This window comes from Prinia subflava, chromosome 20, assembly GCF_021018805.1.
Source record: "Prinia subflava isolate CZ2003 ecotype Zambia chromosome 20, Cam_Psub_1.2, whole genome shotgun sequence".
Classification (NCBI taxonomy): Eukaryota; Metazoa; Chordata; class Aves; order Passeriformes; family Cisticolidae; genus Prinia; species Prinia subflava.
Window position 1 is genome coordinate 4,172,006 of NC_086266.1, and position 27,532 is coordinate 4,199,537.

The 27,532-nt window shown below is 51.3% G+C and overlaps 1 protein-coding gene across 2 annotated transcripts; it reads left to right on the plus strand.

Annotated features, from left to right (window-relative positions):
• Positions 1-26,833, plus strand: IL13RA2 (interleukin 13 receptor subunit alpha 2). Of its 2 annotated transcripts, XM_063416641.1 has the most exons (11): positions 1-902; positions 6,765-6,924; positions 8,839-8,984; positions 11,078-11,229; positions 14,207-14,360; positions 18,306-18,426; positions 20,112-20,296; positions 22,119-22,264; positions 22,943-23,087; positions 23,694-23,796; positions 24,686-26,833. In XM_063416641.1, the coding sequence occupies exons 3-11, from the start codon at positions 8,903-8,905 to the stop codon at positions 24,726-24,728; spliced, it is 1,131 nt and encodes a 376-aa protein (XP_063272711.1). In that variant the 5' UTR covers positions 1-902; positions 6,765-6,924; positions 8,839-8,902; the 3' UTR covers positions 24,729-26,833. The 2 variants fall into 2 exon arrangements, with proteins under 2 accessions (XP_063272711.1, XP_063272713.1); XM_063416643.1 differs by lacking the exon at positions 1-902 and having other exon boundaries at positions 6,141-6,924.
• The last annotated feature ends 699 nt before the right edge of the window (positions 26,834-27,532 follow it).

The following is a 27,532-nucleotide window of genomic DNA, read 5'->3' on the forward strand; positions in this document are numbered from 1 at the left end:
ATGTAAAATCTGAGTTCTCAGTGAGTGAGCTGGACCCCACCACGCCTGCCTGAAGCTGCTCGAGGCAGCTTTTGCCATCTGTTCAGAAAGATTTTGCCATTCTGCTGTCTGAAAGCTGCATTTGTCTGCTCAGGACCTTGGTCAAAGCATCTCGCAGGAAATGACAACGGGGTGAGATTTTCTTTTCAGGAAGGAGCCCCATCCAATTTGAAAGGACCCAGTGGAAGCCAAGAACAAAATTTCCATTGGATAAAAACTGTTTGACTTTCTGACACTTGCCTTGGTTTGGGGTTTTTTTTTCCCCTTAAATGAAGAAGTTCAGCAGTCACTGCCCGTGCCCAGCTGAGATGCTGCTGTTACTCCAGAGCTGCAGCAGTCAGCACATCACAGCTGATGGCAGCTGTGACCTCTGAGTGCAGCCAGCACTGCCAAGGTTTTCCCTTGCAGGGGAAAGGACACAGAGCCAGACCCTGCCTGCAGCAGCCCCTCCCTGCCTGGCTCTGCCCGTGGCACTGTCCCTGCGGTGTCCCACGGCCAGGCAGGGCTCCTCAGCTCACACTAATACAGGTTTCCCCGGTAAAATTGCATCCTGAGACGGGAAAGAGCCTCCCACGCCCTCAGCCTGGCTGTGGGGCTGTTTGCCACACACAATGAGCTGTGCTGGGAGGGGATGCTGAGCCTGACGTGGGAGCGCTCGGTGCTGCCCTGATTCTGCATCCTGCACACAGAGCACTCCCAGGCTGCCTGGGCACATGCAGCCCAGCAAAGCTCACTCTAGAAAAAACAACATATGCAGGAACTTTATTTTTCATTTCACTCTTCCAGCTTTCTTTGTTTTTTTTTTAAGAGCTAATGAGAGTTTTGTGTAACACGTTACCTGGCTTAAATCTGAAATAGTGAAGGTAAGTTATGTTTATATTATTATTTTATTTTGTGGTGTGTGTGTGTTTGAAACTGCATAGCCATTCAGTTGTAGTGCAAAATATAGATTTATGCACACCATAATTTCTATATAAATTTGAAAGGGTTTTCCAGCACCACTTTATTTTTAAGTGGCACTGGTGTTTGTGTTGTTGATATAAGTTTAGTTGCACCTGCTCAGAGTGCAGGGTGATGTTTAAATTGCAGCTTTGCAGACAGTTGTGTGTGTATGTGTGTGTTTACACCATTGTTGCACCAATATGTGTCTCAGCCCTTTCAAGCCACGTTCTGGCTGTTCTGAAATCTTTCCAGTGATCATTCCTTAAAGTATCTTCCTGTATTTATTTGTTTTTTAATGGGAAGACTTCAATCTTTTCAGCTTTTCACACAATTAACAGCCTTTAGGCTTGTCCTAATCCAGCACTGGCTTGCTGATAAGAGCTGTCAGCAGATATCGTATCTGTCCTGGCCAAGCAGTTATTGTGGGAGGTGTCAAAGATCTGCCTCTGGAATGAACAAATCCATTCAGCATTCTTGGACTGTCTTTTCTTTTCTTTCTTTATTTTTTCAAGGCTTTTCCTCACTTTGTTCACTGCCAGGCCAAGCATTTGCACATTTCACAGAGCAGTTTTCCTTTACTGTGAGCAGTAAAGGCTGGGGCTGCTGTGACCCCTGGGGAAGGGGCTGGGAGGGCTCAGCCCAGCCCTGCTGCCCCTCAGACTCCAGGAAAACCCCCTGCCCCCGGGAAATGCTGCTCTGTGTGCCCAGGGTGGCAGCTCAGGGTGCAAGGACAGCCTGTGGGGATGACCTGGACCTTGCCCTTTCTCCTGCTGTGCCCTGCTCAGCCCCTGCCCCTGTGCCCATCCCTCTGGAGGCTGCCACATCCTCTCTTGGCAGGGTGAGGTTCTGGCTGCAAGGTGCCTCCAGGGCTCCCTGGATGACCCCCTGGCTGTCCTGGTGTCCCCACGGATGTCCCTTTGCTGTCCCTTCCCTGCAAGTGGCCCCAGCAGTGACTCTGGGGGTGATGGCTGTAATGCCCTGATGGATTTAGTGGCAGAATTTGGCCTCTGGCATTCCAGGCTCTGCTCCTATTCCCCTTCCAGCATCTCCCCAGCCTGCCCCGCACACTCTGACAGTTAAAGTTAGAAAGTTTATGTTAATTGGGCAACGAGTGGGATATTTCCCTAATGGGGACTGCAAAGATCACAGATAATTACAAAGCCTTTTATTTACAAAAATGTTGAATACACAAAATACAAATGCATATTCATACCCCTGTCATTCCTCTTCTCTGCTTTCTGTGCTAATTGACACAAAGGCAATTAACAATGCGTAGTTTGTTCCCTGAAATGGGTCAGGGGTCCTTTTGTGAGGAGTGGTCACCAAAAGGAGGAAGCAAAATGAGTCTTCCTCGTTCTAAACTCTCAACCTTTTCAATGCAGATGTGATTGATGGCTGGTAGAACCTCCTATTTCCTGATTTCCAGGACAATTTCAGTAGAAACAGGAGGTCTGGTGTTGTATTGATTAGTTTCTCTGTTTGACAAGCAATGAGTTACTAGATCCGGGGTTGCTTATCTTAAATTCTATTTTTTTAACCATCCTCTAACTTTTAACTGATTTCAGCAAAGCTTATCTATTCATTTCAGCTAAATCAGCAACACCTATTGTTAACTATAAACTTAGCTTTTCTCAAATCTTCAAAATGAGTGTCTCAGAGCAGGCACAGCACACAGAACCCATTTCACTGCAGGGTTTGTGTAAGGGGTGCCCCAGAGGTCACCTGAAAGGGACAGTGGCACATCTGTCCTTGGCAGGGGTGGCTCCTCCTGGGAGCAGCACTGATGGGTGACAGCAAAGGTTTCAGTGGGGGCAGCCCCAGGGCCCTGCCTCCTTGGCTCACCTGGAACAGGAACACTCAAATATCTGCTGTCCCTTCAGGAGATGCCATCTGAGCCAGCACAGCAAGGAAAACGGGAAACTGAGGTCTCCACTCACCACAAAAATAAATATTGACACTGGGCATTGCTAGAGAGTCTGGATTCCTTCCATCGTTTCTTGAAATCCCGTTACAGCCATAATTTTCAATTTATGAATGCAAAGAAGGGATTTTCTTTGTTGCAACACTCGCTCTGTGCCAGTGCCCCTCGCTCCTTTTGCTGGCACTGTCCCTGTGCTGCCATCCCCTGTCCAGTGCAATCCATAACTCTGTGCTGGAGGCCACAGGTCTGCCTGGAATTACTGAGCCCTTCATCCCGGGGCCTTGGAAAGAGCTGGTTTAATCCAAGTTCTCTAAAAGAGACTGATTTCCCTGAAACATGAGGCAGTTAAGAGGCTTTTATAATTCATCCAATTTCCATGCCACTGGCAATTTCAAAACTATCCTTCTGGATCAAATGAAACATGCTGCTTTATACCAAATGGTCTGTTCATAGCTGGAGCCTTCCAGTCTTTATTTCAGTGATTAAGAAGCTGCTTCTAAACAGGGAGGTTGCAAAGTTGAAAGCTTTTATTTTGAGCTATCACATCCCAATATTTTAACCTAGGTTTACAATGGATTGCTTGACAGAATCAATTTAGCCCAAATGGGATGAATATATCAAATATATTTCAACCAAAAAGGATTTGGCCCATTTTTTATATTTAGCTCCATTAATGATCTTTGCCAACTGCTTTGCCATTTGCAATGAAATATTTCAGCACTGATGCTGCTGTTCCTTTATTTCCCCAAACAGAAGCAGATTTTTACAGAAGGGCTTTTTAATTTCTGCACGCAGCTGCAGATCTGTCACAGTCCAAGAGCCCAGCTCAGGGGATTCTGGGCTCTTGGAAATCTCTTATTCAGCCTGGTGGCTCCTTTACAAGCTTGCATTCCCTCAGCTTTAGTGCTGGTATTGATCTTGCAGTTGTGAGGCTCTGGGAGCTGAGCAGGCTCCAGGAGGAGGAGGAGGAGGAGGAAGCTGCTGTGAGATATTCCTGAGCACTGAGACTCCAGGAGCCACTCACCCAGCTGACAAATCCTAAAAAAATCTCATTCATGAGCAAACCAGACGAGTCAGCTTCCGAATGCTGTTGCAAGAGGGAAGGCAGACAATGGAAGGGGAAGGATCCCTGTGCCTCTGCTCCTCGCTGGGCTCAGGGGAGTTTTGCTGCTGCCAGGGGAGAGGAGGGCACAGGGGACACAGCGAGGGGCTGAGCCCAGCCAGCAGTGATGCCACCAGCCTTGGCTCATTGCACTTTGGCAGGGCTTGCTGGTGAGCCAGAGCTGGTCTGGTTTTATTTAATTCTTCTTCCATGACTTGTCACCACCTGATGACGGATTTTTTTTTTTCCAACTTAATCCCATTTACAGTTAATAATATGCAAATCAACCTGTCCCTGCCCTGACCTCGGGGCTCTGAGGCTCTGCCCCAGCACACCAGGGGTTGTCCCTGCCTGTCCCCAGCTCCATCAGTGGGGCTGAGCCAAGCTCTGAGCCCATGGCCTGTGCAGAGTTGTGGCCACTGGTGGCTCTCCAGCAGGTGGAAGACATCAGAAGGCTTTATTCCAACTCCTTTCAGCCCTTTTATAACCCCCTGTGCTAAAAAAAAGCACATTGCTGGTCCACAGGATGCACACCTCTCTCCACTGGTTCAGTAACACAAACATCACCCACGAGAGAGGCTGTGATGGGAAGGGAATATTGTTTGCCCAGAAATGTTACGGGAAGAAAAGCTATTTACACAAACAGCTTTTGTTCCGTGAAACTTTGCCTGAGAAAGGAGAAACTGGCAAAAACTTTCTCTTGGGAAAAACCAGCGACTCTCAGGCTTCAGGAAATCAGGCCCACACACAGAGTGGCAGAGGATGGGAAGGGAGAAGCACCTGGAGCTCACAGAGGGGGCTGTGTGGGGCAGGATGTGGCCACAGCAGCTACAGGCAGTGCCAGCCCAGCCCTGCTCCCTCCTGGGTGCTCCAGGCATTTTTTTCCCAACCAAATTTTCTCAGGAATTGACCCAGTTTTAGCATTTGGGAACTGGCATTCCTCACTCTGCTGGCAAATGTTTATTTGTTCCAACCAACGTGTCCAGTGTGATCTTTTCTGCTTGAACAGCTTACACAATGGGAATACATGAATGCTAAATTCTGATCTTGCATAATTCTGAAAGCAGGGTGATACATTTACCAGCAGTAAGGGACTTTTCCCCCCCATCCTTTGCAGGAAGTAAGAAGGAAAAGCAGTGTGGAATTCCAGTGAAGGGACAACTCACCCATAACCAGCCCCCTCACCCCCAAAATTCACAGGGCTCTCAAACATTGCTGCATGTCTACCTACATGCACCTAGAGAAATGGAGAGGACACCTGAGGGCTGGAAAGGGCCTGATGCTGCCCTTGCTGCTCCAAACGTTCCCATCGTGACATTTGGGAAGTGACAGGTCATTCCTTCAGGCCTCAAACACAACAGCAGTACCGTAAGTCTGGTACAGGTGCTTGGAGGACACTTCTGCTCACAAGGAGCTCTCCTTCACTCCCTGATGCCATTTCTGATGCTCTTTGTATGCCTGAACTCCTTCTCAACATGCCTAAATTTGGCCAAGGGAAGAGTCAGCCTGAGCCACAGCCCATTGCTTGTCAGGGCACCACTGATGCCTTGGGAGGGCTGGCCTGGAACAGAGACTGCACAGAGCCAGAGAATAAAGCAGGGATTTATTAAAAGGCCTTTAGGATACACCTTGGGCAGGACAAGAGCCTGGCCAGGGCTACACCCAAGGAGGACCCAAAATGGGCACAAAATGGACAAATGGTCACCAGGTCTCACACTTTGATAAGTTTTGGTCCATTTGCATTTTGGGGTTTAATTGTCCAATTCCAGCTGCAGGTGATGCAGTCCCATCCTTCTTGTTTTCTCTCCTCAGCCCCCCTTGTTTGTGCTTTTGGGCTGAACACTTGTCCCAGCTGTCCTTGGTGTGCAGCAGGAGAAGGATTTGTTTTGTGTCCCTGCTGTGTGCAGAGCTGAGTGAGCCTGAGTGTGAGCTCAGAGCTGCACCCTGGGCACCACAGAGCCTGAAATACAAAATACAAGGAAGAGAAAAGGCATCAGCACAGCTCTGCTCTTCCCAAAACACCCCCAGTGTCCCTCCTGGAGGGGGCTGACTGCAGCCAGGTCCCTTCAGCTCACACGGAGCCGTCACTGTGTCCATGGCCTTGGATGATGCTGAGCAGATCAGCAGGGAGCAGCAGATGTTCTCAGCAAGGTGTACCTGGCACCAGAGCTCTCACCTGGGGTGAACCAGGTGTGCTTGGAGCACCTGCACCTTGCAGAGCTCTCCAGCCCGGGGCAAGGCAGGGCTGGCAGGAAAGGAGGTGAAGTGAAGGAGTGAAGGAGCTGCTGGCTGAATGCCTGGCCACACAGAGGGGCAGGGAGAGTGTCACCACCTCCAGCAGACAGCCTGCACGGATTTTCTGCCGTTTGGTTCCCATCTTAATGAATCACTTCTGTATTTCAAACATGCCTCTAACCCACTTGAGTGCATCACAGCAACAATTAACACCAGCACCTCATAAATCCCAGCAGCGTTCCCTCTGCTTATGAAAGCCTCTGACTGTGTGGCCAGTGCCATTACATTGCAAAGGAATGTCTGATCCCTGGGGAGAGCAGAGATGAGTCTTTAAAAACCACAAGATTTCTGTGAAACACAGAGCTTTGAGCCACGAAACTGTGAGGAGCCTCACACTCCAGAGACAGAGGGGCTCCCACACAGTCAGAGGTCCAGGAGAGGGCACTTTGGTGTTTTAAACCTCTCTGTGACAGCATTTGTTTATTTTTACATGCCTTATGAAATCATATGAATATATTCAAATAGCTGTGCTGGAAATGGAAAGAAGATTTCCGTGCTAGCCTGCACACCCAGAGCTTGGATGCTGCTGCTCCCAGAGCTGCTGCTGCTGCTCCTCTGTGAGGCAGAGCTCTGGTCACTGCCTGCTGGGACCTTGCTGAAGCACAGCCTCACTGCCTGCAGCCAGGTTTGTACTGACTCTGCTTTTATCCTCTGCTTGATGGGTTAAAGAAGTAATTCCTGTGATTTCTTCTGCCTGCACATTCTCACTTCACAGAGAAAAACTACTGCTATTGCTGTAATAATAATAATAATACTTAGGTATTATACTTATGTGATGGATACTTATAACTATGCTTATGTGATGGATTTATGCAATATAAATTATATTATAAATAGCATAAATAATATAAATTGTAAATTATATATTATATAAATTATAGTTAAAATTATGTGATGGACTGGGGGGGGGCGTTGTATATTAATTTAAATTGAAAATTTGCTGTTGAAATCGCTGTGTATTTTTAGCTGCTGCTATGTGAAGCCAGCTCGAATTTCTGGTTTATTTTAAACAAATACAGATACCCTGGCCAGCACCTCCTGTCTCCTCCTCAGGCTCCCCTGAGCCGTTTCTTCCAGTGATGAGGGTTTTGTTGGCCCCAGATTTCTAAAGTTCCCCCTCACCTGAAATTCTGCAGAGCCTCAGTTTCCCATTGCTGCCTGAGGAGGAGGCAGCTGTGCCACAGCCTGGCCTGGGATTTCACCTGCTTAAGCCAGGCTTGTGTGGGCAACATAAAGTGAGTTTGTTTTCTGAATAGATCTCAGTGATAATTTATCTGAGGTTGCCAAGTTCTTACTCAAGTGGAGCTCAAGCAGTGGTTCCAGGAAGATAAAAGTCTGTATCTATACCTATTTATAGGTCTGTATCTATATCTAATCTATATCTCTCTCATCCTCCATCTCTGTCTAACCATACCTACACCTGTGTCTGTATGAAAAAATGTAAATCCCTGTCAGGATCCGTGTGCTGTCTGGCACAGGGCAGCTGCTGAGCTGGGCTCTCTGCAGGCAGCAGCCTCTGCCCACCTTCAGCATGAGAGGTGAAGGAAGCAGCAGCCCCTCCCTGGGAACTCTGCTCCCCTCCCTCTCAGCCCCATCTTCCCTCCAGCAGACCTGCCCAGGAACAGAAATTTGTCCCCTTCAAATATTGCCATGACAACTCAGAGGGATTCTCACAGGCATTCTACCAAGTCCTGAAACAGCAAAGGGAAAAGGTGGGGATCGTTGTCTGATTATTGGATATTATTGGATTATTGGATAAGGCAAGGCTCAGGCATTCTGTGTTAGATTATCCCTTTTTCTGACCCAGAGATGGAGCAGCTGAGAGGCATTTTAAACACTTTTATTCCATTTTCAGAATCATGTGAAGGGTGAGACAGCACAGATGTTACAATTCACGCTATCACCATCTGAAGCCAAACTATTTCCTAATTACAACACATTATAAGTGTTTCTCGACCTATCAGCTTTTGTCAGACAATGCTCCTAGTGCCTTAAAGCCAATCATCTAAAATTACCCCTGGTCCTACTACATTTCATAATTCTATTTCTCCAAAGTATTTAGTCTTATTCATAATTTGAAACTTGTTTCCAGTTCCATTTCTCTCTCAGCAATGTCCATCCTATCCCATGGCATTTCTAAGCCAGCATTTTCTATCTCAGAGTTTGCACACAGATACACATGAGCTTTCTGTCAAGCTTTGAGAATTCTCCACAAATCCATTTCCCACAATTCTGGTTTTATTTATTTTTTATTAAATGCAAGTGTCATTTCTCCAAGGCGCTTCCTGTGGCAGGGGGTTGAATCACTTTCCACAGAGACGTGAGACAGAGGGCTGGTGGTTGAAGCACTCACACACTTCTGGACAGCGTGCTTGGCTGGCCAAAAAGGATTTCAAATGAAGCCAAAAGAGAACTGCTCTGGGAAATGATTAATCAGCCGTGGTGCAGGAGGGAAGGCAGGCTCAGTGTCAGTGCTGAGCCTGCACAAGGAATGGCCGGGGTGATGCTGAAGCCTCTGCCCTGTGCTGTGTCTCCGCAGCCCCTCTGGGCCGTGCTGCAGCTCTGCTCTCCTGACCAGCCCCAGGGAGGGACCCCGAGCTCCGATGGATCCCCGCAGGCTCCCCCTGCTCCCCACGGCGCTGCTGTGGGGCTGCCTGCTGGCCTGCTCCTGCTCCCCCAGCACAGGTAATGTCACTGCTGTGTCACTGCTGTGTCACTGCTGTGTCACTGCTCTGTGTCACTGCTGTGTCACTGCTGCCTGCTCCTGCTCCTGCTCCCCCAGCACAGGTAATGTCACTGCTGTGTCACTGCTGTGTCACTGCTGTGTCACTGCTCTGTGTCACTGCTGTGTCACTGCTGCCTGCTCCTGCTCCTGCTCCCCCAGCACAGGTAATGTCACTGCTGTGTCACTGCTCTGTGACTGCCCTGTCACTGCTCTGTGTCACTGCTGTGTCACTGCCCTGTCACTGCCCTGTCACTGCCCTGTCACTGCTGCCTGTTCCTGCTCCTGCTCCCCCAGCACAGGTAATGTCACTGCTGTGTCACTGCCCTGTCACTGCTGTGTCACTGCTCTGTGTCACTGCTCTGTGTCACTGCTGTGTCACTGCTGCCTGCTGGCCTGCTCCTGCTCCTGCTCCCCCAGCACAGGTAATGTCACTGCTGTGTCACTGCTGTGTCACTGCCCTGTCACTGCCCTGTCACTGCTGTGTCACTGCTCTGTGTCACTGCTGTGTCACTGTCCTGTCACTGCTGTGTCACTGCTCTGTCACTGCTCTGTGTCACTGCCCTGTCACTGCCCTGTCACTGCTGTGTCACTGCTCTGTCACTGCTCTGTGTCACTGCCCTGTCACTGCTCTGTGTCACTGCTCTGTCACTGCTCTGTGTCACTGCTCTGTGTCACTGCTCTGTCACTGCTGTGTCACTGCTCTGTGTCACTGCCGTGTCACTGCCCTGTCGCTGCCCTGTCACTGCTGTGTCACTGCCCTGTCACTGCTCTGTCACTGCCCTGTCACTGCTGTGTCACTGCCCTGTCACTGCTCTGTGTCACTGCCCTGTCACTGCTCTGTCACTGCTCTGTCACTGCTCTGTCACTGCCCTGTCACTGCTCTGTGTCACTGCTCTGTCACTGCTCTGTGTCACTCGGGCCCTTTGGGGAGTTTATTCTGCCCCCAGAGCTTTTCTCTGTGTGTGTGCATGGCTGGGTGAGTGGCTGCTTTAGAAACCTGTGACCTGTGGGCCTGATATTTCTGGGTCTGAGAGATTTTAACCTGCTGGCAGCTGCTAACTTTTCCCCAAGGGGAAATTTCTCAAGAAAGCTTCCTCTCAAAACAATCTTGGCAAACAACTGTCCTTTCTCAAACCAATCTTTCTCCAGGTGGTGTTCTGCCTTTCTAGTTCTCAAAAAACAACATTTTAGCTGTTTCTCTAGTTTAACCAATGGGATTAGAGAGGTGTCCTTCCTATTCACCAATCATGTTAGGTCTGTATCAAAACACCTTATAAAAAGTAGTAAGAATTAGACAATAAAGCTTTTTCTATGCTCTTTGCCTTCTGAAATATTTGGAGTCTCTCATCTTTTTTCGTGTCCTACAACAGTGACCCATTGCCTAAACCTGTTGCATACTTAGTGGCCATTTCTCTGAGTGAATCTGAAAGGAGAAGAGACAGATGGACACAGTAAAATCTTCAGGACACTCTTATTTATTATGGCTCCATGCTGTCTTTTTTACAGTTTTTACAAACCTCGTGGGCAACTTTAATTGGTTAATGGCTCTCTTGTTAATTATTCTATTGGTTGGTAAGAGGCATTCTGCTTCTCCATCAAATCTATCTATTCTTGGATTTTTTACGTATTTTCTTTACTGATTCTCATGGGACAGATCCCTTGTTATTGCAGGTGCACTTACTTTTCACCCTCAGAATAGATTGTTGTGTTAAGGGAACTTCTCATTCTCAAAACAGCTTCACATGGGAACTTACAGATTGCGTGTTAGCTGCACTTAGAGGAAATGACAGGCCGGCTTTTTACCTATTCCTGCAATGCTTGAGTGCTTTCTCTGAGCACCAGCAAAACCTGGTTTTTGGGGGGTGGGCAGGAGCAGAGCTTGTTTGTTGAGGAGAGGGTGTTAAACAGCCAGGGCTGCAGCTCTTCACACCCAGCATTTCAGCAAATCAGATCAGCTCATCACACCAAGTTCATGACAGCTTTGGGGTTGTTTTCCTCACTTTGACACTCTGTTTTACCCTGAGTTTTACCCTCTGCTTTGCTTTCCCTGCAGTTGCTCCCCCACGAGACCTCAGCATCACAGACCCAGGGCTCCTGGGGGCTCTGGATGTGCAGTGGAAGCCCCCACCCCACGTGCAAACCTTCAACGAGTGCACAGTGAAATACAAGTTTGAGTATCGCAGCTCTGGGGACAGGGACTGGAAGGTAGGGCAAAGCACTGATTAATCCTCCCAAACCATTGTTCTGCCTTTAATCCCTGCACAGGTTTGTGCTTGAATTTCAAGGAGTGGAGCCAAAGCTGTTCCAATTTTCCATGAAAAACCAGATTGTCTCAGTGGTTTGAATGGGAATGTGTTTGGAAGAGTTACAGCAGCAGCAGCCAGGGAAGGGGTCCTTGCTGTCACAGGACTGGGTGTTTGCTGCCCAAAATAATTCAATATCATTCCTTATTGTAAAAGGAAAAAAACTGACACTTTTCTAAAGCATCTTCATAGGGTTTGAACTGAAACAACAAGTCCTTAGGAATGAGGAGCGGTGAACAAATAAAAGTTAAATTTCATTAATTGTCCTGATGCTCTAAAATTCCCTCTATCCATAAGTGTGCTCCTAATTACCATTTACTTCTCTCTTTTAGACATGACTCTAACTCAGCTCTTTGATAAAATTGTCACTCACCTCTCATGGTGTGTGGCAGCAGCAGGCACAGCACAGGGAGGGTTGTTGGAATTTATTTTGGGAGTGTTGGAAGATGAAAGCTGCTGCAGGGTTAGGAAGGTGAAGGGAATGGGGACAGGACAAACCAGCAGTGGGGGCTGTTTGGTTGGCACAAACTACTGAGGAACACGTGAAAAATATGCTGAGGATCTCCCTCAACAAGCTAAAGTACAGATTGAAATCCTGAAAGAAAAAGGGATTTTTTTTGCACAACCCTAAGGCAGGAGAACTAAAGAGCTTGCCAGGAAGAGAGAAGGAGCAATCAGACAGGCTGGCAGTGCTGTGGAGCCCAGCTCCTTGCTGGAACAGCTTCCCTTTTTCCCTTTTTCCCTTTTTCCCTTTTTCCCTTTTTCCCTTTTTCCCTTTTTCCCTTTTTCCCTTTTTCCCTTTTTCCCTTTTTCCCTTTTTCCCTTTTCTTTCCTCCCCTTCCCCAGCTGCCAGGCTGTGCTCAGCCACCACAGAAATGGGGTTGGGCTCATCCCACAGGAGCCTACAGAGGAGGAAAATCCCATTTCAGCCACAGATTGCAATGGCAAGGGCATGGAAAAAGGCTCTTAGACCTGATGCTGATGGTCAAGATGCACCTCACGCTCCCAGCTATGCAGATTCCTCCAGGATTAACTGCATTTTCAAAGAAAGGACATGCAGTTTCAAAAAACACATCAGAATTCCCGAAACCATGAGTAATAGAAGTTTCTTACATGAGGCAGACGTACAGGCCAGAGCAAAATCACCTCTGACACCTTGCCAAAATCTTGACCTCAGTTAAGGTCATGAAGAACAGCCAGGCTGAGGAAAATCCACTGGCCATGAGCAGGAGCAGACATCCCTGATAACAGTGAGAGATCCCTGATATCAGTGAGAGATCCCTGATAACAGTGAGAGATCCCTGATATCAGTGAGAGATCCCTGATATCAGTGAGAAATCCCTGATATCAGTGAGAGATCCCTGATATCTGTGAGAGATCCCTGATATCAGTGAGAAATCCCTGATATCAGTGAGAGATCCCTGATATCAGTGAGAGATCCCTGATATCTGTGAGAGATCCCTGATATCTGTGAGAGATCCCTGATATCAGTGAGAGATCCCTGATAACAGTGAGAGATCCCTGATATCAGTGAGAGATCCCTGATATCTGTGAGAGATCCCTGATATCTGTGAGAGATCCCTGATAACAGTGAGAGATCTCTGATATCAGTGAGAGATCCCTGACAACAGTGAGAGATCCCTGATATCTGTGAGAGATCCCTGGCTGCACACAGCTCCACACTGGGGAGTGCTGAGGGCTGTGCCTGTGCCATTGCTGTGCCCACTGCAGCAAATGGATGCATTTTATGGCACTGAGGCCTGAAGTTTTCTCTTCCCTGTATTTCAGGCTCTGTGGTGCCCAGGGTGCAGCTCTGAGCTCACACTCAGGCTCACTCAGCTCTGCACACAGGCAGGGACACAAAACAAATCCTTCTCCTGCTGCACACCAAGGACAGCTGGGACAAGTGTTCAGCCCAAAAGCACAAACAAGGGGGGCTGAGGGGAGAAAACAAGAAGGATGGGACTGCATCACCTGCAGCTGGAATTGGACAATTCAACCCCAATATGCAAATGGACCAAAACTTATCAAAGTGTGAGACCTCGTGACCCTTTGTCCATTTTGTGACCATTTTGGGTTCACCTTGGGTGTAGCTCTGGCCGGGCTCTTGTCCTGCCCAAGGTGTATCCTAAAGGCCTTTAAATAAATCTCTGCTTTATTCTCTGGATCTGTCCAGTCTCTGTTCCAGGCCAGCCCTCCCAAGGCATCAGTGGTGCCCTGACAGATGCATTTCACGGCACAGATGCATTTTATGTTACCTCTGTCCTACATGGGCTAACACAACACTTTGTCTCATCATTTGATGTAAACCTTGTCAGCTTCGTTTTCCTTGCATAAAGTGAAGGGGAATAAGTCTGAGGAAAAAAAAATAATAGAAAAAACCTTCAAAGGGGATGCTCAGGAAGTCCCACCCAAGGCCAAGCTGGGTGGGACACGGTGGGTGAGCCCGTGCTGGCACTGCCTGGCTGCTGCTCCACCCTTTCAGGGGCTGGTTGTGCCTCCCACAGGAACCAGCCTCACAAGACTCATTGCTCTTTCTGCTTCTGATTATTTAACACCATTTAAAAAAGCCTTTTCTGTGGATCTGTGGTGGTGGTGTCCTCCTCAGGATGTCTGCAGTGCTCTTTGCTCCTGGGGGTCCCACTGATCTGCCCTACCTTGTCCTTGCTGTGTCCTGTGGGTGAGGGGACTCCCAGCCAGCCAGGCTGGGATAAATCAGTGCTGGGGGAGCCCTGGGCAAGGGAGGCAGGACAGAAATACAGAGAGACAACAAAGCACACAAATGAGCCTGCTTGCAGCTGCAGCAAGAGCAAGGGCACCTAATTCTGCAGCCCCCTTAGGGACAGAAGAGGTGCTTAAAAAGTCTGTCTTTCGACCAGGTTATGTTTACTAGGAAGCTAAAGCTCAGAGTTGGGTTTGACCTCAGCAGGAGCGCCGAGGTGCGGCTGCAGACGCTGCTGCGGGGACGCTGCACGGGCGGCGCGGAGCTGCACAGCGACTGGGCTCAGGCCACCTTCCACACCCCTCCACAAGGTCAGGGGCAGCCTCTGGCACCTGCTGCACTTCTCTGCTTTGCATGGGCCTGCTGCATGAGCTTTGCAAGCCTCCCCTGGCTTGGGGGTCCCTGGGTGGGTGAGTTATTGCAGGGTTTGCTGGTGTTTGAGACACCTCAGAGCAGCTCTGCTGCCACAGGCTGTGGTTGTGGTTATTACTGGATACCTGGGGCTTGTTTCCCTCTGCCCATGCCCAAGCTCTGCTCAGCTGCCCTGCAAGAGCTCCACTGCTGAATGAAAAGGTCAGTGGAACATCTTTGCGCTCCAAGATGGGCTGGCTTTTATGAGAAACAGAGCATTTGCCAATAAAATGCTGGCAGCCCTTCCCTTCCCTTCCCTTCCCTTCCCTTCCCTTCCCTTCCCTTCCCTTCCCTTCCCTTCCCTTCCCTTCCCTTCCCTTCCCTTCCCTTCCCTTCCCTTCCCTTCCCTTCCCTTCCCTTCCCTTCCCTTCCCTTCCCTTCCCTTCCCTTCCCGCACCTTCCCGCACCTTCCCGCACCTTCCCGCACCTTCCCGCACCTTCCCGCACCTTCCCGCACCTTCCCTTCCCGCACCTTCCCGCACCTTCCCGCACCTTCCCTTCCCGCACCTTCCCGCACCTTCCCGCACCTTCCCGCACCTTCCCGCACCTTCCCGCACCTTCCCGCACCTTCCCGCACCTTCCCGCACCTTCCCTTCCCTTCCCGCACCTTCCCTTCCCGCACCTTCCCTTCCCTTCCCGCACCTTCCCTTCCCTTCCCTTCCCTTCCCTTCCCTTCCCTTCCCTTCCCTTCCCTTCCCTTCCCTTCCCTTCCCGCACCTTCCCTTCCCGCACCTTCCCTTCCCGCACCTTCCCTTCCCGCACCTTCCCTTCCCTTCCCTTCCCTTCCCTTCCCTTCCCTTCCCTTCCCTTCCCTTCCCTTCCCTTCCCTTCCCTTCCCTTCCCTTCCCGCACCTTCCCTTCCCTTCCCTTCCCTTCCCGCACCTTCCCTTCCCTTCCCTTCCCTTCCCTTCCCTTCCCTTCCCTTCCCTTCCCTTCCCTTCCCTTCCCTTCCCTTCCCTTCCCTTCCCTTCCCTTCCCTTCCCTTCCCTTCCCTTCCCTTCCCTTCCCTTCCCTTCCCTTCCCTTCCCTTCCCTTCCCTTCCCTTCCCTTCCCTTCCCTTCCCTTCCCTTCCCTTCCCTTCCCTTCCCTTCCCTTCCCTTCCCTTCCCTTCCCTTCCCTTCCCTTCCCTTCCCTTCCCTTCCCGCACCTTCCCTTCCCTTCCCTTCCCTTCCCTTCCCTTCCCTTCCCGCACCTTCCCTTCCCTTCCCTTCCCGCACCTTCCCGCACCTTCCCTTCCCTTCCCTTCCCTTCCCTTCCCTTCCCTTCCCTTCCCTTCCCTTCCCTTCCCTTCCCTTCCCTTCCCTTCCCTTCCCTTCCCTTCCCTTCCCGCACCTTCCCTTCCCGCACCTTCCCTTCCCGCACCTTCCCTTCCCGCACCTTCCCTTCCCGCACCTTCCCTTCCCTTCCCGCACCTTCCCTTCCCTTCCCGCACCTTCCCTTCCCTTCCCGCACCTTCCCTTCCCTTCCCTTCCCGCACCTTCCCTTCCCTTCCCTTCCCTTCCCTTCCCTTCCCTTCCCTTCCCTTCCCTTCCCTTCCCTTCCCTTCCCTTCCCTTCCCTTCCCTTCCCTTCCCTTCCCTTCCCTTCCCTTCCCTTCCCTTCCCTTCCCTTCCCTTCCCTTCCCTTCCCTTCCCTTCCCTTCCCTTCCCTTCCCTTCCCTTCCCTTCCCTTCCCTTCCCTTCCCTTCCCTTCCCTTCCCTTCCCTTCCCTTCCCTTCCCTTCCCTTCCCTTCCCTTCCCTTCCCTTCCCTTCCCTTCCCTTCCCTTCCCTTCCCTTCCCTTCCCTTCCCTTCCCTTCCCGCACCTTCCCTTCCCTTCCCTTCCCGCACCTTCCCTTCCCGCACCTTCCCTTCCCGCACCTTCCCTTCCCTTCCCTTCCCGCACCTTCCCTTCCCGCACCTTCCCTTCCCTTCCCTTCCCTTCCCGCACCTTCCCTTCCCTTCCCTTCCCTTCCCTTCCCTTCCCTTCCCTTCCCTTCCCTTCCCTTCCCTTCCCTTCCCTTCCCTTCCCTTCCCTTCCCTTCCCTTCCCTTCCCTTCCCTTCCCTTCCCTTCCCTTCCCTTCCCTTCCCTTCCCTTCCCTTCCCTTCCCTTCCCTTCCCTTCCCTTCCCTTCCCTTCCCTTCCCTTCCCTTCCCTTCCCTTCCCTTCCCTTCCCTTCCCGCACCTTCCCTTCCCGCACCTTCCCTTCCCGCACCTTCCCTTCCCGCACCTTCCCTTCCCTTCCCTTCCCTTCCCTTCCCTTCCCTTCCCTTCCCTTCCCTTCCCTTCCCTTCCCTTCCCTTCCCGCACCTTCCCGCACCTTCCCTTCCCTTCCCTTCCCTTCCCTTCCCTTCCCTTCCCTTCCCTTCCCTTCCCTTCCCTTCCCTTCCCTTCCCTTCCCTTCCCTTCCCTTCCCTTCCCTTCCCTTCCCTTCCCGCACCTTCCCGCACCTTCCCGCACCTTCCCGCACCTTCCCGCACCTTCCCGCACCTTCCCGCACCTTCCCTTCCCGCACCTTCCCTTCCCGCACCTTCCCTTCCCGCACCTTCCCTTCCCGCACCTTCCCGCACCTTCCCGCACCTTCCCTTCCCTTCCCGCACCTTCCCTTCCCTTCCCGCACCTTCCCTTCCCTTCCCGCACCTTCCCGCACCTTCCCGCACCTTCCCGCACCTTCCCGCACCTTCCCTTCCCTTCCCTTCCCGCACCTTCCCTTCCCGCACCTTCCCTTCCCGCACCTTCCCTTCCCTTCCCTTCCCTTCCCTTCCCTTCCCTTCCCTTCCCTTCCCTTCCCTTCCCTTCCCTTCCCTTCCCTTCCCTTCCCTTCCCTTCCCTTCCCTTCCCTTCCCTTCCCTTCCCTTCCCTTCCCTTCCCTTCCCTTCCCTTCCCTTCCCTTCCCTTCCCTTCCCTTCCCGCACCTTCCCTTCCCGCACCTTCCCTTCCCGCACCTTCCCTTCCCGCACCTTCCCTTCCCGCACCTTCCCGCACCTTCCCGCACCTTCCCTTCCCGCACCTTCCCTTCCCGCACCTTCCCTTCCCTTCCCGCACCTTCCCTTCCCGCACCTTCCCGCACCTTCCCGCACCTTCCCTTCCCTTCCCGCACCTTCCCTTCCCTTCCCGCACCTTCCCTTCCCGCACCTTCCCGCACCTTCCCGCACCTTCCCTTCCCTTCCCGCACCTTCCCTTCCCTTCCCGCACCTTCCCTTCCCGCACCTTCCCGCACCTTCCCTTCCCTTCCCTTCCCTTCCCTTCCCTTCCCTTCCCTTCCCTTCCCTTCCCTTCCCTTCCCTTCCCTTCCCTTCCCTTCCCTTCCCTTCCCTTCCCTTCCCTTCCCTTCCCTTCCCTTCCCTTCCCTTCCCTTCCCTTCCCTTCCCTTCCCTTCCCTTCCCTTCCCTTCCCTTCCCTTCCCTTCCCTTCCCTTCCCTTCCCTTCCCTTCCCTTCCCGCACCTTCCCGCACCTTCCCGCACCTTCCCGCACCTTCCCTTCCCTTCCCGCACCGTCCCTTCCCTTCCCTTCCCTTCCCTTCCCTTCCCGCACCTTCCCGCACCTTCCCGCACCTTCCCTTCCCTTCCCGCACCTTCCCTTCCCGCACCTTCCCTTCCCTTCCCTTCCCGCACCTTCCCGCACCTTCCCGCACCTTCCCTTCCCGCACCTTCCCTTCCCGCACCTTCCCGCACCTTCCCGCACCTTCCCACACCTTCCCTTCCCGCACCTTCCCTTCCCGCACCTTTCCTGAACCTCCCCTCTCTCCTCTTTTCATTTTCTGTCTTTCAGCTGCAGCACATGGTTGTCCAAAGGCATGAAACTGTATTTTTGCTGTCTCTGACTGGTACACTGTTAAATCTGGGTTATTTCCTTTCCATTTGACAGGAAAACTTGAATCAGGGGTCCAGAATTTCCACTGCATCTATCACGACTGGGAATACCTGAAGTGCACGTGGCAGCCAGGTCTCCTCACACCTCGTGGTGCACATTATGGGCTGTACTATTGGTATGTAACAGCAAAACTGGAAAACATCCAGGCAGAAATCAAGTGAACCACTCAGGGGACAAAAATGCCACAGTAAAAATGCTTTTATAGCTGGCAGTGCTACTGTCCAACTCAGCCAGAATGAGCCAAAATAATGACCCAAGCAACACAAGGCGTCTGGCAAGAAAACACCAAGTCCTTTCTTACCTTCTTAAGATCAGCCCCACACTGATCTTTGCCAGGAAATGTCTCCTCACCTCCTCCTTTCCTTTTGCTCATCCCTGGGAGGTGTTCTCTGCATGTTGTCTAGACAGAGTGGAGCTTCCCAGCAACTTAGAGTTTTAGTGTTCAAATCTATTTTCATAGCCACAGCACATCTCATACAGGCAAACATGCTGCCACAAGGTAAAAATAATATATATTTCTCAGCTGTTTCTTTTAAATTGGCGACTAAATTCTGTTCAGCAGGAAAAACATAGCTAGAATTAGTGGTTTGGGACAAAGTAAATACTGTATTTGTGCTGCAGCTCCTATGATATTATGGAAAGCATGACTTAGGCTGGGTTTCAGGCCACTGGGCTACATGGAGAAAAGCATAGCTGCATTTTAAAGAGGTTCCATGTAGTTCTTGGAAATAGTCTTCAAAGCAGAAGCACCAGTTCAAAACCATTTTGCTGACTGCAAAGGTCTTCTTGATGGATACCATGGAAAATGCATGATTCATGCCTTAAAGGAAAACAAACACTAAAAAAACCCCAACCTTGATTTAATTGCCTGCAATAAAGCCAGGCATTTGGATCTGGGTCCCATTTTATCAGCAGACTGCGTGGACAGCTCGGCATCTTTTGATCCCTGTGAGCAAATTTTTGTAGTACTAGAACATGAAGTCTTTCCCCCAGACATAATGTGCTGTGCAGGGAGACTTGCATTAGGTCTGGAGCACAGGAGACAAATTCAGCCCTGCCCTGAGGGCATAAAAGGTGATATGAAACACCAGGCAGTATTTCCAGCAGCTCAGCTTCGAGGAGTGCCCCAAAGGCAGGAGGGACAGGGTTGTGGTTGCACATTAAGCAACAAACACCAAACACCAAAATGAGCTTCCATGTGCCCGTGGGATGTGCCTGCAGTCAGCCAGAGCAGCTCAGCAGCACCCAGTACACTCATGGCACACATCACCTGCCCAAAAACTCTTCATTTGGGCTTGGGAGGGACCTTTCTGCAGCTCCAGAGCCCGTGGCTGATGGTGCAGGAAGAGAGGGGAGCAGGAACTGTCTCCATGAGCAGAGGCCAGATCCTTCCTCAGCTCCAGTCACACAGTGGCACCCCTTGTGTTCCAGGAATGGGCTTGGGGAGAGGCTGGCACAGCCTAAAAACCCACCTGAGAGGCTGTCTGTGCATGTTAATTTGGGGTTTTTCTCCACCCTAAAAACCCACCTGAGAGGCTGTCTGTGCACGTTAATTTGGGTTTTTTCTCCACCCTAAAAACCCACCTGAGAGGCTGTCTGTGCACATTAATTTGGGTTTCTTCTCCCCACTTTTGCCCCAGCAGGAGTCCAGGTTTGATCCCCAGCACCGTGCTTTGGACAAAGGCTGGGATAGGGGCAGTACCTGAGGCTGAGGTCCCACCTGATAAAAACTGTCCTACTGATTTATCCAGTGATTTGCTGTGTGAATTTACCCTTTCCTGTCTCCCTGCACGCTGCCAGGTACGAGGGGCTGGAGCAGGCAGTGCAGTGTGATCACTACGTCCAGGAGCACGGCGTGAACGTGGGCTGTGTGCTGCAGAACCTCAGCCAGGCTGAGTACCAGGACCTGAACGTGTGTGTCAATGGCTCGGCAGCAGGCACGCTGCTGCGGCCCCTCTACACCACCCTGCGCCTCCACAACCTGGGTAAGGGTGGCAGGGGGACAGCAGGGACACAGCGCACACCCCAGGGCCCTCCTGCACGAGGGGTGTGAATTAAATGTGTGCTTTTGTAGGTGTGTGGTTGGAAGGTGTGGGTTTCCCCCAGAGCTTCAGTTTGCAGGGTGAAACACCAGCCAGCATAACCCTGGAGGGTCACTGGGCACCTCTGAGGGCTGCATGTGGCACCTGGACAATTTGGGACATGAATGGCATGAGGCAGAGCAGCTATGGGGTTTTTGGGTCCAGCAGCACAGTAACACAGATATCTTAATTTACTTCTACTGGAACTGAAACCACTGCTTGCAAGCACAGGGGAGATGTCTGGGCTTTGCTGCTCAGACCAAGCTAAGGGCTGAGGGAGGGTGTGGTGGGGTCTGTCAGAGCAGAGAGGGATTTCAAACCCATGAGAGACAGGGAAAGGGAGCAAAGCACAGCGTGATGTGCGGATGTGTCATGTACTCAGTGCTTATTATGGGAACTCCCAGTGCTGGTGTGTTTGCCTGCATGCCAGAAGGACAGACAGCAATTCATCCAGCCAAGCCCCCGGGCTAATGAGCAGGATTTGGGAATTCAATTAGTGCTGCCACGTGCCTCGTGTGTGGCTCTGGGCGTCGGACATAAAGCAGAGCCTTTCCTGGGATGCAGAGGGTGTGGGGCTGGCAGGGCTGTGCAGTGTCACTGCAGGGTGTGTGCCCAGCAGAGTGTCACGGTGCAGTGTCACTGTGCAGTGTCACTGCAGTATCACTGCAGGGTGCGTGCCCAGCAGAGGGGTCACTGTGCGGTGTCACCACGCTGTGTCACTGTGCGGTGTCACTGCGATGTCCCCGCGGGCCCGGGGCTGTCACAGCGCTGCCGCTGGCAGGGGAAGGCGACGGGCACAGCGCTCACACCCCGGCCCTTCACACCCCGGAGCGAGGACCCGCTGCAGCCCGGAGCGGGGCGAAAACAAACCACGCACCCGCGGCCCCGCTGGCATCTCCAGCCCCGGGCTGACCCCGGGAGCGCTCCCAACCCCGGCGGCGGGGAAAGCACCGCGGCGGGGGAAACGCTGCAGCCTCCCCGCCTGGAGCTGCCCCAGCGCCCCCGACCCCTCTGTCTGTCTGTCCTTCCCCAGCGCTCCCTGACCCCTCTGTCTGTCTGTCTGTCCTTCCCCAGCGCCCCCTGACCCCTCTGTCTGTCTGTCTGTCCTTCCCCAGCGCTCCCTGACCCCTCTGTCTGTCTGTCTGTCCGTCCTTCCCCAGCGCCCCCTGACCCCTCTGTCTGTCTGTCTGTCTGTCTGTTTGTCTGTCCTTCCCCAGCGCCCCCTGTCCCCTCTGTCTGTCTGTCTGTCCTTCCGCAGCGCCCCCTGACCCGTCTGTCTGTCTGTCTGTCTGTCTGCCTGTCCTCCCCAGTGCCCCCTGACCCCTCTGTCTGTCTGTCTGTCTGTCTGTCCTTCCCCAGCGCCCCCTGACCCCTCTGTCTGTCTGTCTGTCCTTCCCCAGCGCCCCCTGACCCCTCTGTCTGTCTGTCTGTCCTTCCGCAGCGCCCCCTGACCCCTCTGTCTGTCTGTCTGTCCTTCCGCAGCGCCCCCTGACCCCTCTGTCTGTCTGTCTGTCCCCCCAGCACCCCCTGACCCCTCTGTCTGTCTGTCCTTCCCCAGCGCCCCCTGACCCCTCTGTCTGTCTGTCTGTCTGTCCTTCCGCAGCGCCCCCTGACCCCTCTGTCTGTCTGTCTGTCCTCCCCAGCGCCCCCTGACCCCTCTGTCTGTCTGTCTGTCCTTCCGCAGCGCCCCCTGACCCCTCTGTCTGTCTGTCTGTCTGTCCCCCAGCGCAGCCCCCGGCCCCGGAGCAGCTGGTGCTGTCGCTGTCGGCGGCGCAGGAGCTGCGGGCGGCCTGGAGCGCCCCGGGCGGGCGGGTCCCGCCGCACTGCCTGGAGTACGAGGTGCAGGCGGCCGAAGACACGAGAGCCTGGGCGGTAGGGACAGCACCGGGGGGCCGTGGGGACGGGGAGGGTCGGGGGGCCCTGCCCGAGGCGGCAGAGGGGGGCTCGGGGTGGGATTTAGCCCGGCCGAGCGGCCGCAGCCCCGCGATCCCTTAACCCGCTGAGCAGAGGCTTCGGGCCAGCATCCCCTCGGGACATCCCGCAGAAAAACGCCCTCGAGGAAAGGTTGCTGTGGTTCATTTCCCTGAATAATCCCGGAGCAATGAAATAATAATTCTGATCTCTCAAAACGAGTGGCCTAGAACAGGACACTTCTTTTATGCCTGGTGCTTTTTTCCTTGTAGATTATCCAGGTGCACTTTGGAGGCAAAACCAAAAAGGGGTAATTAACCATAGGGGCCATCTCTTTTTTAATTGCCGTATTCCACTCATGAGTCTTCTGAGGTGATTAAAAGCCAGATTCCATAAATTAACAGGCAGAAATAGCAACATACATGATGACACCTCCAGAAAGTATTTTCAGTGGATTTGCCTTCGTAGTCATGTTATTTGCATTAGCTTGTACAAAACTATTGTGAAATCATTTAAAACTGCCAAAATATAATCCAAAGGTTTACAGAGCCTGGACAGTGTGCAGGAACATCAGGCCAGACAGATCCTGGTGGTGGCATGTATTTCCTTGACATTTCTTCTTTCTGTTTTGTTTCTCAGTTTGTGTCCACCCAAATGGAAACTGCTGTAACGATTTCCAGAGCAAATCAAAGCCACGTTTCATGTGTTCGTGTCAGGGGGAGAACAAACATTTTCTGTGCTGACCAGGGCTTTTGGAGCGAATGGACCCAGGATTGTTTCTCTGGTATGGAAATGGTGTTTCTTTTACATCCTTTATAAACAAAACCTGCTTGGGTGCAAGTGCTGGTGGCTGCCCTGGGCATCTGCTGGTGTCCAGCACTGGAGGTGAGCTGCTGGCTTGGTGACACCTTCACCCTGCTCCAGCACAGCCACTCCCACAGCTTTGCACCTCCAGTGGTGCAGGTGAGCCCCAAAATATCAATGTGTGAGCAGCAGCACCTTCCCCACCTGCATGGGGACAGCTGGGGTGGAGCAGTGAGCAGCAGAGGGCACAAAGGGTACACAAAAGTGTCTCCCCAGAGCATCCTGGCTGTCCTGCAGCACAGAGCAGCTCCTCTGAACCCTGCAGGCTCTCTTGGGCTGTCCTCGTGTGCACTGGCGCTGCTGCAAGGGGCAGAAGGCAGGGGAGAGGCACACAGCAAAAATAAAACACCCTGAAGGAGGATGTGACCCCAGCCAGTGACATATACCCATTAGAAATAAATAAATGAATGAATAAAAACATGGAGGGTAATGTGGACAAGAGGAGTTTGCATCTGAGCCCAAGCCTTGTAGGAAGTAATATAATCCATCCTAACATCTTCTTATTTCCTGCCATTTATCTTTGCAGTGTCCAGAAAAGAGGACAAGCAGCTATTTATCCTCATTCCAGTCATCCTGAGTTTGTCAATTAGCCTCATAATATTTATGTTGATTGGGCGGTGCAAGAAAAGGTAAGCACCAAGGCAGCCTGTCCAAGCAATGTGCTTTTTGTTGTGTTACAGTTGTAACAGAAACATCACATTAAATGTCTAAAGGGCAAACATTAACAGATGCTCTAAGATTGGACACCAAACAATAGTTGATTTTCAGTAAACAACCTTCCTGAGTGTGTCTGTTTCTGATATGAAATGCCCCTGCAGCAACCCATAAACTCACTGCAGAGACTCAAATACTGCTCATAAGAGCTCAGAGTGCCTCTGTTAAATGCAGCAGTTACTTGCATGCACAGCAGCATAAATAAAGCTATTATCATGCCCCAAACCACTCAAGAGCAGAGATTTGTCCTAGCTGTGTTAAAGCAGGGCCATTTTAATGGGCTAAATCCTCATTCTTTTGGCACTCACATCCCAGCTGTTCACATCTGTGTCCGTGCTGGAACGAGGGGAAAGCAGATGGGTGGATGAATTTATCTGTTTTTACTGATGATCATTCCTTCAGGTCTGAGGGGTCACTTGGAGAGAACTGATCCCCCAGTACTGATAACTGCTTTATTTTCAATGGCTGTGCAGCATGAGCAAGCAGGAAGCTTTGCTAACACACCTTTCTAAGGCATCACTCATGAGGGAGAACCAGCTCTGGAAATACCCTTGTGTGGTCCCCAGAGATGACGAACTGACCCCAGTTTGGCAGTGGAAGGCATGGAGCCCCAAACACACACTCCTCCTTCATCTTTGCTTTGTGAATATTTTGCTTTGTGAAATTTGAACAAAGTGCAGACACTAGTGAGAAACCTGTGGAAAGCAAAAGCTTCCTGCCTTGCCTCTGGGGTGTCTGGCAGGGCTGCTGGAGCACATCCTCAGCTCTCTTGGTGTTTGCAATAACAGCCTGTGTCCCTTTCAGATCCCCAGCAGGAAAGGCACTGCATGCTCCCGTGGGACCCTAGCTGTGCCTGCTGTGCTGCCCGTGTCTGGTGGGCTGCTCGTGGAACCCCACCCAGGGACACCCCAGAGGAGCCCGGAGCTTTCTGCAGCCCAGATGGGTCTTCCCTGCCTGCTGCCCCTTGGGAAGGCAGCTGCTGCCACACCTGAACGGGCCCAGGAAACCTGGAGGGGCTTAAACTGACTGCAGGAAAACTGGAGGAGATCTGAGCTGACTCTGAAGCAAGGTGTTTTCTAACAGGACAAGGAAGAAAAAAGAGGCAGTGGGAGCTGCCATGAATAATAAAGATAACGCCTTGTTCTGTGGGCTTGCTTGGGGTTTTTTTTCTTTTGTAAGGACTCCAGAAATCCATCAGCAGGACACACACGGAGAGGCAGCACCTCACACAGTGGTGCACCACCCCTGCCTCCAGCCCCTGTGCCCCACCTTGCTCTCACCACCCTGTGCCCAAATACTGCTGAGAGCACCTAAATGCTGAACAGGAGCTACCTGAGCTGTTTATTTCATCAGCTGATATGCCTTACCTGTTGAAAAGCCCTGGTGGAGAGGCCTTGAGAGAAACTTTTGCTCTGAAGAGGCATGAACGCTGCTGCCAGGGACAGATGATTCAGAGGAGAAGTGGGGGTCACTCCAGCAAATGTGACATGGGAATTTCTCTAGGAAGGGGACATTGGCACCAGGATTCAATGAAGCACATCTGATGTTTCTCACCACCTTGTAGTCAAGTGTTGAAATTGATGATTGATTTTTTAGGAATCATTCCCTGTGACGATGATAGGAAAAAAAATTAGAAAGCATCACTGGATGAGATACCCTTTTCCAAGCCCATTCTGGGTTTTTTTTGCTTGAAGAACTAACCAAGGCAAACACAGGGGCTTAGTGTGGTTTCATTTCATTGTAACAACCATGAAAATGTGTTTTCTTGAAGGAGCATTTATTCAAAGTGGGAATTTCTAATGAACAGTGGAAGCTCAGAGAGAAAATCAAGTTGGTGTCAATCAGCTATGTAAAGAGCCTTACTAATCCAATCAGAAATAAAACAATGCAGCAAGCCCTGTCTTACACATCCAACTGCAAAATCATTCAGTCACTATCAGCTGCTTCCACTGCTAAATGCCCAAAGTAATTCAGGGAGCAACCTGAGGAGGGAAGAACCAGGAAAAAACTGGTCAATGCACGGACTGAGGCAGAAATGAAGTTTTGTGGTGGTTGTAATTCTGCTGAGACACAACCTCTGCCTCTGCTGTCTCCTGGGCAGCCACCACGGGATGGCTTTGCTCTGAAAAATACCCGTGAGCATGCACTGGGCATGGATTTTCAGAGCTGCCATCAGGCCTCTGATGGACTCCTAAACAGTGAAAATATCTGCTAAAAACACGTGAGTGCATTGTGAATGTCCCCAGGGGAAAATGTAGGGGAAGGAGTCAAGCCCAGCCTGTTGTCCTGGGTGCCTCCGGTATGATCTCACCTATTTTACAGGTGGGAATGCTGGGCACAGGCATTTGGACTGGGACAAATCCCCTGCAGCAGCCCCAGCCTGCTGGATGGGTTTAAACTGGGCCAAAGCCTCAAGTCTAATTTCCCTCCCCTCTAAAAATGGTGAGAAGGGAAGGATGAAAGTGCATGGGTGCAAGTAAGAGAGAGCAAAGGAAAGGCTGTTTTACAGCTAGAACCCACCCCAAAAAGATCAGAGCTATTTCAGTAACCACAAAATATAAAAGTTAGGCTGAAGCCTGCCTAGAAACCTGCCTAGTAACAGAGTGATAAATTAAGTACATCCTACTTATGGTATCTGTATGCTGCAGCTTTACAGGAGCGTTTAGGTGAGGAGAGCTGGGCTTGGCCCCAGTGCAGGGCTCCCTGCTCCCCAAACTCATCCTGCTTTCTCACAGTATCACACGTGCAGCATTTGCAAAATTCAGCCCTAACAGGTGGCCACTCTCCTTCCTGCCATCCCAAACCTCGCTAGAATTTCAGTACAGCATTTTTATCCTGTGTTTATAGAATTACACCAATGTATTTCTTTCATACAGTAGTCTCACTAGAGTGTTTCAGTTCATTTGCTGTGGTCCATAATTAATATTTTTAGTAAAGCATTTTTAAAATCCCTCCTTTGGCATGCTGGGCTCTTATTGTTCCCAGCTCATGTCTGGGTTCCACACATTTTTAACAACTAAGCTCCACATGTTTGGTGAGACATGTCTTTGTCTTTGTCTTTGCATACCCATGAGTTTAGTCTTCTTTCTGTCTTTGACTGATAAAGTCTTAGAGCCATTTGTTGAAGAATAAACCCAACTTTTCCTACACAGCTTTTTTCTCCCCAGAGAATGTCAATACTTGTCACACATACAAAAGCACAATCCTGTGCAGGCTGCAGGGAAATGCAAAATCCATTTAGTCTGTCATATTCTAACTGCTTTTGGGAAGTAGCAAAACAAGAAAGATGAAAGCCAAGGTCTCTGAACTCAAAAATTACCCTTCTTCTCTCACTGAAGTATATGTTCAAGCTGCCAGCAAGAGAGTAATTTGAAAATCAGTTTACATTCTGTTTCCTCATATCCATCCTCTTATTTTTAATTTTTCTGAGTGGCCTCTCAGTACAAGTATCTCAAGCACTGTAACTTGCCAATGGCTGCAAGACACAAAGCAAGGCTGGCACCGTGGAACTCGGGAATTTCCACCTGAACATGAGCAGGAACTTCTTTAATGTGAGTAAGACAGGCTGCCCAGAGAGGCTGGGGAGTGTCCTCTGGAGATATTCAAAAGCTGTCTGCACACAATCCTGACTAAAGAGCACCTGGGGCTCCT